At 51.3% G+C, this 12,245-nt stretch overlaps 1 protein-coding gene across 1 annotated transcript; it reads right to left on the bottom strand.

Moving 5' to 3' along the window:
- Positions 1 to 8,069: 8,069 nt before the first annotated feature.
- On the bottom strand, positions 8,070 to 10,544 carry HES1 (hes family bHLH transcription factor 1). Its single transcript, XM_008009556.3, has 4 exons — positions 10,195 to 10,544; positions 9,960 to 10,055; positions 9,625 to 9,712; positions 8,070 to 8,990 (listed from the first exon to the last, which is right to left on the bottom strand). The coding sequence occupies exons 1-4, from the start codon at positions 10,300 to 10,302 to the stop codon at positions 8,440 to 8,442; spliced, it is 843 nt and encodes a 280-aa protein (XP_008007747.1). The 5' UTR covers positions 10,303 to 10,544; the 3' UTR covers positions 8,070 to 8,439.
- Positions 10,545 to 12,245: the final 1,701 nt, after the last annotated feature.

Raw genomic sequence — 12,245 nt, 5'->3', positions numbered from 1 at the left:
TTAAACTGTCTCATGTGTCTCTTCTTTGGATGGAATCTCCCTGTTCTGAACTCAAAATGAAACCAGAAAGAGACTACAAAACACACTGAAGCAACTCCAGAGCTCTTGAGACAATTATGTGATTGTGCTCTGCCTTCAACCTGGGCATCCCCCGCCTCCAAAATAAGGAAAGAAAACCAAAAATACCACAGAAAAGTCTTCATTTTCATCATTTTTTTTTGAAGACTTGTTCTCACCTGAAAGGTATGAATGGCCAATTCCACAGTTACTTAATAAAGTAATAATAATAATGATTAATAATGTAAGGCCGGGCATGGTGCCTCACACCTATAATCCCAGCACTTTGGGAGGCTGAGGTGGCCAGATCACCTGAGGTCGAAAGTTCAAGACCAGCCTGATCAACATGGCAAAACTCCATCTCTACTAAAAATACAAAATTAGCCAGGCATGGTGGCGTATGCTTGTAATCCCAGCTACTCGGGAGGCTGAGGCAGGAGAATTGCTTGAACCCGGGAGGCAGAAGTTGCAATGAGCTGAGATCGCGCCACTGCACTCAAGCCTAGGCAACAAGAGTGAAATTCCATCTCAAAATAATAATAATAATAACAACAACAACAACAACAACAATAATGAGTCTTAGGATAAATACCTATCTGATCCTTCAAGATTCTATTTGTATGAATATAATCAAACGGTCTTAATTATGAAACGGAACACAGGAAAGAATAACTTGTGCCTCGAGAACATTTGTTCTTTACAAATCTGAGGTGTGAGACGCCTCATTCAAGTTTTCTATCCCATCCCTACTCCAGATGTTTATTGGATATTCACTAAAATGAAGAAGTGCACTTTTACACTTACCTGTGAAAACGGGGAAAAAGTTAAGTGAAAAACTTATACCAGATGTTTCCTTGTATTATCTCAGGAAACAATTCTGGTGGCTATTAATGCATCTTAAATGTCCCTTATGGGAGCTGCTCTGAAACAGATTTGACACACTGCAGATTTTTGTTTTTTGTTTTTTAAGAGAAAGGGTCTTGCTATGTTGCCCAGGCTGGAGTGCAGTGGCTGTTCACAGGCGCAATCCCACAACTGATCAGCACAGGAGTTTTGACCTGCTCTGCTTCCAATCTGGGCCAGTTTGCCCCTCCTTAGGCAACTTGGTGGTCCCCTGCTCCCAGGAAGTCACTTAGTATTGAGCTTGGTGCGAACTTAGATGTTGAGCTTAGTGCGAACATGTGATGGGCATAGCATCCCATAGCCCAGAACTCCTGGGCTCAAGTCATGCTCTCCCTTGGTTTCTTCAGTAGCTGGGACTACAAGTGTGTGCCACCTCACTTGGTGACACATTGCATTTGCTCTCTCCTGGTCCTGTTAAGCAATCATATTCTTGTTTTAAATTTTGATGTTTTAGGGACAAATTTTATTTTTATTTATTTATTTATTCATTTATTGAGATGGAGTCTCGCTGTCGTCCAGGCTAGAGTGCAGTGGTGCGATCTCGGCTCACTGCAACCTCCGCCTCCCGGGTTCAAGAGATTCTCTTGCCTCAGCCTCCTGAGTAGCTGGGATTACAAGCGCACGCCACCATGCCCGGCTAAGTTTTTGTATTTTCAGTACAGATGGGATTTCGCCGTATTGGCCAAGCTGATCTCCAGCTCCTAACCTCAAGTGATCCGCCCGCCTTGGCTTCCCAAAGCACTGCGATTACAGGTGTGAGCCACAGTGCCCGACCAGAGACAAATGTTATAACCATAAAGCTAGGAGGAAAAGACGATGTTGCAGAAAACATGAAGTTTGGGGTAGTGTTTGTCAACTGCAATAGTTTTTCTATAGGCTGGAGTTTTTTGTAAACTAATTATACATTTCATGTCTCACATTGATGACAAAACTAGTAAAGTTAGTTGAACGTGAAAACTATCACATTTGTGAAAAACAAAATATTTAAGAAACAAATAGGGTTCCTTAAATAACATGGCTATCATTAAGTTATATTCAGACTTCTAAGAAAAAAATATATTGATCCCTGCTTGACTAAAGACAAATTAGGATTGGGAACATGTCTGAACATAGAAAGAATGGCTACAGTAAAGGCTTATTATTAATTTAGATTGCAATTATTTACTTGGGCTGCACTCTGGCTCCTTTGATTATCCCTAACAGATATTGAAAACTCAGATTTTCCAGTAATTCAGATTGACATTCTTCTTTAACCAGACTAGACCAGTTCGCTTATTTAATTCAGCAAATGTACTATTTTGGAAAAACTCTAGCTAGTTGGGGAAATATATATATATGGGGAAATATATATATATATATATTTTTTTTTTCTCTTTATTTTTTTTCCCCATAGAGATGAGGGTCTCACTGTGCCACCCAGACTGATCTTGAACTCCAGGCTCCAAGCAATCTTCTGCCTTTGCCCCTGAAAGTGCTGGGATTACAGGTGTGAGCCACTTCACCTGGCCCAGTTGGGGAAGTATATTTCTTAAATGGAGAGAGTCCCAAGAACCAACAGATCACATTCTCTTTTCAGAAAAGAAGTGAGCAAGTGAAAAGGGTGGGGGGGGGGGGCGGATTTTTTAGGATGAAGAGAGAAAGTGGTATTTTTAACTCCTGCTGCTCTGATATCACAGCAAAGGAAAGATCTCGGTAGCAGATATGTGAGCAAATCCTGGCACACGCAGTCTGCCTTCGACGTGCGTTGCAGTGGCTATGATTCTCACTAACATGGCAGGTCTCCAGGAATCTAGTATATGGGCTATTTTCTGTTAACAGTGAACTACAATGCCCATCCTTCCGGTCTCAGTCTCCACATCTTTAACTGCAGATGAAAATACTTGTCTGTCGCTGGGTGCAGTGGCTCATGCCTGTAATCCCAGCACTTTGGGAGGGGAGGCTGAGATGGGCGGATCATGAGGTCAGGAGGTTGAGACCATCCTGGCTAACATGGTGAAACTCCATCACTACTGAAAATCCAGAAAAAAATTAGCTGGGCGTGGTGGCGGGTGCCTGTAGTCCCAGCTACTCAGGAGGCTGAGGCAGGAGAATGGCATGAACCCAGGAGGTGGAGCTCGCAGTGAGCCGAGATAGTACCACTGTACTCCAGCCTGGGCGACAGAGCGAGACTCCATCTCAAAAAGAAAAAAGAAAAAAGAAAATACTTGTCTGTAACAATCCTGCCAGGGCCTTGGCTGTAAGGTCTGAAATACGCCTGATATAGGTTGTTAGAGCCACAGAGCATGTGTCTAACTGTAGAGGTGCACAGAAGCACACTGAGGACACGGAATCACAGACTGGAGTTGAAAGCACTTCAGAGGCTTCCTGGTCTAACGTTCTCATTGTGCTGGCACAGAGATCGAAGCCCAGAAACGTAAGGGGACTTGGTCAGCATCTCACAGGTAGCAGTCCAACTGGATCAGGCCTCAGATTTCCTGATTCTCAGTTCAGTTTCTTGACCCCATCTGGGTAATTATGCTCATTCAGAAGATATTAGTATTGTAAAATGATTACCCTTGAAATTAACCATTTGGGAGTCACCTTTCTTAGGTGGAATTGGACTAGTTATTTACTATGCCAATAATTTCTATGAATGATCACAAGGATTAATCATTATTTGGAGAACCAAGAAAGTTACCTGTTGTGACGTACAATATTCTTTTGTACCATTACTGTGCATGACTCTTCCCTTATGGCACTCAACACAGCAATTTGTTGTTGTCCTTGTTTTTAAGCTGACTGTCTTGCCTACCAGATAGCTCTATAGTTACAGAGACCATGCCTTTCTTCTCCCTTTATTGCCATAGTACCTGGTTCAATAATTATCAAATGAATGCATGAAATTCAGGAACTAAGAAGAAGGAGTGGTCCTTTCACCTAGGGCCTGGTGCAATTACAAGCAGATCCTGCCATCGCTGGGCAAAGACCAGGATTGGTTTTCTTGTCTGGTGAACGTCCCTCACTGTGGTTGTTTAAGAATCCGAAGAGCCGACAGCACTATACTGAATACTTTAAGCGCATGTACTCATTTCATCCTCTCAACCCTGTGAAGCACTACCCTGACAAGCCCTAAGTTACAAATGAGATACAGAGTCACAAAATTGAGGCAGGGCGTTCAGTAATTTCCCTTGGGCTCAAAACCTAAGCCAAGCCGCCAGGAACCAGATCATGTGCTTCTAACCCCTGGGCTATATTGCATTTGAGCCAACCACTGCTGCAGAGCTTATCCCTTTTGTGTTTTTTTTTTGACCTCTAAGCCAATTTGTATATTTGAAAACTTAGATACCACACCATGGTAAACATACTGACATTTCCCCAAACTGGACGTATACATGTTCATCTCTGCGTTTTCCCTCACCCTTCTGCTCCTAACCCTTCCTGTTGAACTCATCTTTCACCTCTCGGCTTCAAGTGCCAACTCTGAAAAAGCTCCCTGGCCTGGTTTCCTCTCAGCAGAATTCATCGCTCTGTTCTAGGTGCCCTTTGTTTAAACTTCAATTCTGGCACTCAGCACATCAAGCCTGGGATGAGTCACGAGGGTGCTTGTGGATCTCCCCAGCTACACAGAGAGCTCGGTGGGGCGGAGGCTGGTGGGAATTCGTATTATCTTCTTGGGCCTGCTGAGCACTCAGTAGGTGCTCAGGGTTTTCAGAAATGAGATTTTTTTTTTTTTTTAAGGCGTTCAGGGTTGCTGTCTGTTGGCAAGGTCTTTTTTGGGACGGCTCTGTGGGCTGCGATGGCCTCACCCCGCCCCTCTGCCCACTCCTGCCCCGGCGTGGCCTGCCGCCTGGCAGGGCTCTGCGGGCCGCGAGGGCCTCTAGTGCCCCGGCCCTGGCCTCGGCCCAGTTTCCCCAGCTACTAAATGCGGCCCGGAGCTACCGGGGGAACTGGAAAAACACTGGCAGGCGGCCCCACCCCCAGGCCCGGCGGGGCCGCGCGGCCGCCTCTCTGCGGCTTGGGCCTGCTGCTTGGGAGGCGCTGGGGCCCGGGGCGGGGGAAGCGGGGGCGGCGGCCTGCCTGTCAGCGGGAGCGGGCGCGGGCTCGTGTGTCAGCGGCTCCCGCCCCTCTCCCCGCCGCCGCCCGCCCGCCCGCCGGGCCTCCCGGCCTCCCGCCGCCGCCGCCGCCCGCTCCCCCCGCGGCCTGGCAGGCTGCCGGCTGCACAGGCGGGGGTTCGCGCCGTTCTCACGACCTCTCAGGTTGCCTGAGCTCATCTGGGAGCTATTCATTTCCTGCCAGAAAGCAGCCGGGCCTGCTAAGCAAACCACCTTGGCCGCAGGGCCGCCGGGGCTGGCCCGGCGTGGCCGCCCTGGCCCGCTCCCGCCCCGGCGGCGGGCCTCGGGCGGCCTCCCTGGAACCCCCGGGCCGGCCCGGCGGGCGCGCGGCGGGGGCAGCCTGTCCGCCCATCTGGTTGCACTTAGGGGCCGGGGAGGAAGCTAGGAGCGGGTTGTTACCGGCCAAGGGGTGTGGGAAAAGTTAATTGACTTTAATGACAGGTTTCCCGGGACGGTGGTGACGACCAGGGGGTCCAGCTAAACCTCTGGGTCCCCATTCCAGAAACGCGTGGGGTGGGATGGGGCGCGAGGAGGGGCGAGCCTCCGGAGTCGCGCTTCAGCGCTTGGAGAGGGCTCTCGTGTTGACCCAGGAGCACTCCCACCGGCTTCCAGTTCGGCGCCTTTCCCGCTCCGGATGCTGCCGGAGACGGCGGGGGGCCGGGGCCCCGGAAGGGCTCCATTGAGAGGCTAATGCGCGCGGCAGCCGAGGCCCGCGGCCCGCATCCGGACGCAGTTTGGAGCTGTGCCTTATCTCCCGGAGCGATCAGCACCGCCGGGGGCCGGCGAGAGGGGCTGCTGGTGTGCCCGAGGCCGTATAATTAGGCCAGGCCTGAGGGACCCCCAGGGAGGCAACATCATTGAAGTCGTTTTTGAAGTTTCGTCTCTCCCTCAGCTACTTACTCCAGAAACAGCCAAAGTGCAGGAGGGTACAGCGTCTTAGAAATAAGTCTATTCATCTTCCAGACTTGGAAATGACCCGGAGAAGGGAAATGACTTATCCAAGGTGACACAGTGACTTTGGTGGCATAGCTGGAGCGAGAACTGGGAAGTGCCCTTTCCGGTTTGGAGACTAGTGGGATTTCCACCCTCTCCCCTTATTGTAACAGAAAAAATTCTCATCGAATAGTCTAAACCCAGCTTTCGGGGGGGAAAACGTGCTGTTTTCAAATCACCAATTATAAAAACAAAACAAAACACAAATGTGTATTTTTCCTTTGATTTAGTCCCCCTCCCTAGGAAGATAGCTATGTACTCTCGGTGATATTAATAAAAATGCACTTTTAAAATTGTTCCCCTTCAACATGGGGACATTTAATTTTCAACTGGTGTTGAGATTTTTTTTTTCCTGTGAATTTTAAAGACATCAATGTAAAAGGAATTCCTTGTATAAAAATAAGGCACTGAGGTCTGATTATTTCTAGCAGGACAGTTAAGGGCTGCTAGTGGGGCCAGAGGACAGGTTTACCAAATGAAACACTGGTGCTTGAGTTGGGTGTCTTAATGGAACAATTGTTATTTTGTTTGTTTCAACAGGAGGGAAAACGTGGAAAAATGATAAAGAAGGGTGTGTGTGTGTTTCTTTGGCAGAAGGTGTGTTGGACACCTTTCCTATACACAAAATAAGGCAAAAAGGAGACAAATTCAAAAAGGTCTCTTTTGAATCTCTCCCTCTGGGGTGGAAGCTGGGTCCGAAGGTATCTTGAGTGGAAAACTGCTGTCTCCTGGATCATTCCCGTGATAGAGCCGCTCTCCACACTGGCCTGTGGGAAAGGCCAGAGCAGGGCGGGGGAGAGGTAAAGCTTTTGAAACAAGACAGAAAATCGTTGGCTTTATCTTTGTTAGGAAAGCTTCAAAGATTGATCTCTCCCGCCTCATCCTTCTCCTCCCAGAAGCCGGTCTAAGAAAAGGGGGGTGAGAGGAGGCTGGCGGGAGGGGCCAGGGCGGGGAGGAGGACTGGCCGGCGGTGGGGGAGGAGGGCGCGCCCGCCAGACCCACAGCGCGGCTGATGTGTCTGGTCTCGCAGGGCTCGTGGTTTTCATTTCCCCAACACCTGGATGCAGTCAAACACCTGGCCAAATCTGACAAAATCTGACAAGCCTTTGTGATGGGATTTGGAAGAAATTCCCTGCAGATCCTGGCACAGTTTAAAGCTGTCCGCTTTGAGTTAGGACTTGTTAAGGAGGGTTATGTGAGCTGAAACCCGAGACAACCCTTTCGCTTCTATCTGGAGCCCACATCTCGCCTGGAAATGGGGCATGACCAAGCGAAGGGGTCGCTTGCTGTTTGTATTAAAAGGGGAAGATGGCCTGTGTGCCTGCCAGCACAGCTCCCACATGCTTTCTCTATTAGAGCCAAGCACAGAAACTTATCAAAAACACATGTCTGGTGTTAATCATCTGGGCTCAGCCTCCACTTGGGAGTCTAACTGTCCCTTGGCAGAAGGAATCTGTTGACCTTTTCAGCTTGCTTGAAGAGGGTGCAGAGAGGCATTTCAAACTTTTGGGTGCCAGGGAACGTCTTATTTGAACCAAAGGATTGGCTAATTAATGAAGACCCCAACTCTTGAAGGAGGCGCAGCAGTTGGAAGTGTTTTTGCTTTGGATGTCGGTGAGCTACCCTAGGAGAGGAGAGCTGCAGGAACCACCCTTAACGTGCAATGGGCAATAGGATTGGATCCACTGACTTCGTGAATTTAGTCCTGTTCAGTCTTCCTCAGGAGGCGATAGAAGAACAAGGGCTACAGACTTACCCGACTGCAACTTAAAAACAAGTTTTTGGAAATCCTTTAAGAGACTGACCACAAGTTTATCAGGGAAGCCTTACCAGATGGCTGCTTGTAAAGTAAATGGAATTTAGTCTTTTTAGTTCACGGAGGATTGGTGAAAGGTTTGATGGATTTTTTAAAATGTTCTTTTAATAACAAAAGACTCAATTCTTGAATTGACCAATTACATGTAATTCAAATTCCACCAAGAGCCTTTTTACATATCCTGGAAGAATCAGTTCTAAGACATAAAAGCCTTTACTTTTTTCTTTTATTATATTTTCTCAAATAAACTTCCCCAAAGGAAGATATTTTAAGAGCATTTTCAAACATCTTTGGCATCACATAAAAAAGAAATCTCGTGTAAAAAACGAAATGTCATCTGAGCTTTTATACAAAGGCGCAATCCAATATGAACATATAAAATATATACAAATATAGTGCATGGTCAGTCACTTAATACAGCTCTCTCTACAAAAAGTAACTTTTTAGAAATTAAAAAAACACAAAGTAACCACTTAATCAAAAAGTCCTTTTCTCTCCCAGTATTCAAGTTCTTGTTTACAGTCCAGAGGGAAGAGAGGTCGGTTGGGGAGTTTAGGAGGAGGGGTGGCCTGAGCCCCCTCAGTTCCGCCACGGCCTCCACATGGAGTCCGCCGTAAGCGAGGGGCCGCTGGAAGGTGACACTGCGTTGGGGCCCACGGAGGTGCCGCTGTTGCTGGTGTAGACCGGGATGACAGGGCCGCTGTGCGCGAAGGCCCCGTTGGGAATGAGGAAAGCAAACTGGCCATCGGGAGCCGGTACCACCTGGAAGCCTCCAAACACCTTAGCTGCCTCTCCAGCCTGGCTGCCCAGCTTGCAGGGTGCGCCGCCGGGAGGGGGCGCCGCGCCCCCGGGGATGGGCACGAGCGGCGGCGGCGGCGCGAACGGCGCGTGCTGGGGGCCGCCGGGTCCTGGTGGGGGCGGCGGCGGCGCCTGCAAGGCGGGGTGCGGCTGCCCGGGGTAGGTCATGGCATTGATCTGGGTCATGCAGTTGGCCAGGTGGCCGAGCAGCCGAGTGCGCACCTCGGTATTAACGCCCTCGCACGTGGACAGGAAGCGGGTCACCTCGTTCATGCACTCGCTGAAGCCAGCGCGGTACTTCCCCAGCACGCTTGGGTCTGTGCTCAGCGCAGCTGCGGGCCAGAAGGAGACAGACGGGTCACCGAACGGCCCTGGCCCCGTGGCCACTGCCTCCGCCCTGGGAGGTCCCAGTGGCGCGCCTCCCTGACCATGGGCCCGTAAAACTGCCTCCGGCAGGGAGGGTGGGATGGGTTTTAAAAAAAAACAGCCACCTCTACACACTAGCGTGGCTGCCAAAGCCGAGCCACTCCTTCCCGATTCCCTGTCGCTGCATTTAAACCTATCTCAGCCACAGATCTGTCACCCCCACCCCCGCGCGCGATGTGACCTTGGACAATGCCTCCCAATCCATCATCCAAGCCTCGTTTCCCCTTCTGCAACGGGAGGGAGTGCTAAACCAGTGACCCCCAGGCTCCACGCAGTTCCAAACCGCCACAGTCCTAAGTCCTTTCGCCCCTACCCGCCGCCCGCCACCCTCGCGGCTGCAACCTCTTTCCCTCCCTTTCCGGAACAGTAACAACTTGGAGTTGTGGCTATAAATAAGCCCCAGACCGTGGGAACGCGAGAGTGAGCCAAGGCAGTAAAATGTAGCTGAATGCCTCTCACAACCACGGGCGGAAGTCTGGAAGAAATCACCGTGAGGCGAGCGGGACGCCCGCACAGGGGGACGCGGCGAGCCGCCCTCACCCGTCATCTGCGCCCGCTGCAGGTTCCGGAGGTGCTTCACTGTCATTTCCAGAATGTCCGCCTTCTCCAGCTTGGAATGCCGCGAGCTCTGCATAGGAGGAGGCAAGAAAAGAAAGTGAACCCCGTGTCAGTTGCTTCAGAGTGCTGGGGGTCCCTTCTCCCGGCCACGGAGCGCAAGCATATCTCTGGACCCCAGAGAATAAGGCCGGGCCCTCCCGCCTAGGAGAACGCAGTACCGGCGAGTGCTAGACCCCGCAGGCGGGGCGTTTCACTCTTAGTAGCTGAGAAAGTGTTTGCTTTCTCAGTAAAAGAAAGAGCAACATTTCCCCACTTACATCTTTCTTAAGAGCATCCAAAATCAGTGTTTTCAGCTGGCTCAGACTTTCATTTATTCTTGCTCTTCGTCTTTTCTCCATGATAGGCTTTGATGACTGCAAATAAATAAAAAAAGAGTTCTGTGTTCCCATGGGATCTGCCATTTCATTCCGGGGTTTCAACACAGAAAGCAGCCCCCCCCCAACCCCTACTTAATCTTGAGGGGCTGCAGAGAGATACAGGTACCGCCCTTACCTTTCTGTGCTCAGATGCTGTCTTTGGTTTATCCGGTGTCGTGTTGACACTGGCTGGGGTAGCAGCCACCGGGGACGAGGAATTTTTCTCCATTATATCAGCTGGCATTTTCCTTTTTTTTTTTTTTTTTTTTTTTTAAATCTCTAGAGAATTTTATTTTTGGAGTTCTTCACGAAAAAGAATTCTTTGTGTCTCTTTTACTTGAGACTTTCACAAAACTACTGAGCAAGTGCTGAAGGCTTATTATAATATTTTGTGGCTACTTGGTGATCAGTAGCGCTGTTCCAGGACCAAGGAGAGAGGTAGACGGGGGATTCCACTGTTATCAGCACCAGCTCCGGATCCTGTGTGATCCCCAGGCCCTGGCGGCCTCTATATATATCTAGGACTGCACGCGAACGGCTCGTGTGAAACTTCCCAAACTTTCTTTCCCACAGTAACTTTCAGCCAATGGGAGGAGGAGACACGCGGCACCGCTCGTGGACCGCGCCCCCCCATTGGCCGCCAGGCACAAGGTCTGGCGGCCAATGGCGCGCGCCTGAGCCCAGGGCACCGGAGGCTACAACGTCAATCAAAAGGATTTTAACCCTTTGCTACTCTCCCTCTGGGCTTTGGTTTAGAGGTGATCTTTTTTTTCTTTCCGCTTTGGTTTTGGTCTTGTCCCTTTCTTTTGGAGCCAGGGTCTTTACCCTTTATGCCCTCTCTCATATGTAACAGAGCTGCTTTGACTGTAGTAAGTTCATTTGAAACACATTTTTTAAAGGTATAAAGGGGCAGAGAAAAACATTAGCAGTGGTTAAAAGGGGGCGAGGGGGGGACGGGACTCGTGTAAAGGTGTGAGTTACCGACATATCTAAAGTTCCCGCTCAGACTACACATTCAGGAGGGTGAAAGTAGATCATGCAGGAAAAGGGCCATTTTTTTTTTTTCCTTTTTCCATGCAGAAAAAGGAAAAATCGGCTTCTACCTTACAAACGCAGGTTTTTCGGAGTAAGGTAGTTCTTGAATCCCTTCCCCACCCCACCCCCACCCCGTCTTTCAGAAATTCCTCTTCTGGATTTGGGGCCTTAGACCCCGCGCTTCCCCAGGAAACAATCAGAATAATTTCCAACTGGGTGGAAGGAAATGGTATTTCAAATGAAAAAATGAACAAGGGGGGCTCTGAGGGAATGCCTCAGGGACTCGCGCCCGCCTTCACCACCCTTTCCCTTTTCATCCGTAGGCTTCAGGTTCTGCGGCGCGTTGAGGTGGCGGGCAAGGAAGCTGCCTCTGCCTCCTCGCCCCGCGGGCGGCCTCGGCCCCCGGCGCGCGCGGGCCCTTTAAGAGCTACACCAGCCGAGCTGCAGTTTGACATCAGCCGGCCGGCGTGGGCGCGCCTGGAGCCGGAGCACGTGCCAGGATGTTTTATTGCCGCCGCGGCTGCGGCCGGGCCGGGAGGATGTGTGTGTGCGTGCGCGCGCCCCGGGGGCAGGGAGGCGGGGGGCGGCGGCGGGCGGCGGAGAGCGGGGGCCGGTTCCTGGTCCCCGGGAGAAGCCAAGAAGGTAAATAGCAGCTGCTGTGCTCGAGCCTGGGAAAACTCCGCCCCCTGCGCCTGGCCCGGGCTCATTGGCGCGCGCTGCGTGTGGGGTGTGTGTGTGTGTCCGGGGCCCCCTCCTCCGGCCCCGCCGGGCCAGGAATCCGAAGGGGCGGCGGGCTGGGAGCCGAGCCCCGGCGCTTACCCTCTCTCCCCACCCCCGCCTCCCCAGGCCAAGGTCAGCTCTTCCGGGCGGGGAGCGCACACCCGGGTTGGAGAGTGGGGAATTCTCCCCCCCCCCGCCGCCCCACCCTCACTTTCGGGCTTGGGGTTTTCACTCGGCTGAAAGCCGCATTTGCACCAGCCCGGGGGCGAGGTGGGGGCCTCCGAGTTTGCTCCTCGCCCCCGCCCTCCCCCACGCGGGGCCCTGGGCGCCCGCCGCGGTCACGGGATGCCTGACCGCACTTAGGAAGCGGCCGGGTCAGCCTCCTGCCTCCGCTCGGCGGCTGTGGTTAAAGCGGCTTCGCGCCGCCCGCCC

The sequence above is a fragment of the Chlorocebus sabaeus genome, chromosome 15, assembly GCF_047675955.1.
Source record: "Chlorocebus sabaeus isolate Y175 chromosome 15, mChlSab1.0.hap1, whole genome shotgun sequence".
In the NCBI taxonomy this organism is placed as follows: Eukaryota; Metazoa; Chordata; class Mammalia; order Primates; family Cercopithecidae; genus Chlorocebus; species Chlorocebus sabaeus.
This window is presented reverse-complemented; position numbering and strand designations above follow the sequence as displayed.

Bases quoted from the DNA above. Each gene is read 5' to 3' on its own strand.
- HES1 (XM_008009556.3), bottom strand. From the start codon at position 10,302: ATGCCAGCTGATATAATGGAGAAAAATTCCTCGTCCCCGGTGGCTGCT. The intron at 9,713-9,959 runs GTAAGTGGGGAA...CCTCCTATGCAG, and splicing joins TGGATGCTCTTAAGAAAGAT to AGCTCGCGGCATTCCAAGCT. The intron at 8,991-9,624 runs GTGAGGGCGGCT...TCTGGCCCGCAG, and splicing joins GCAGCGGGCGCAGATGACGG to CTGCGCTGAGCACAGACCCA.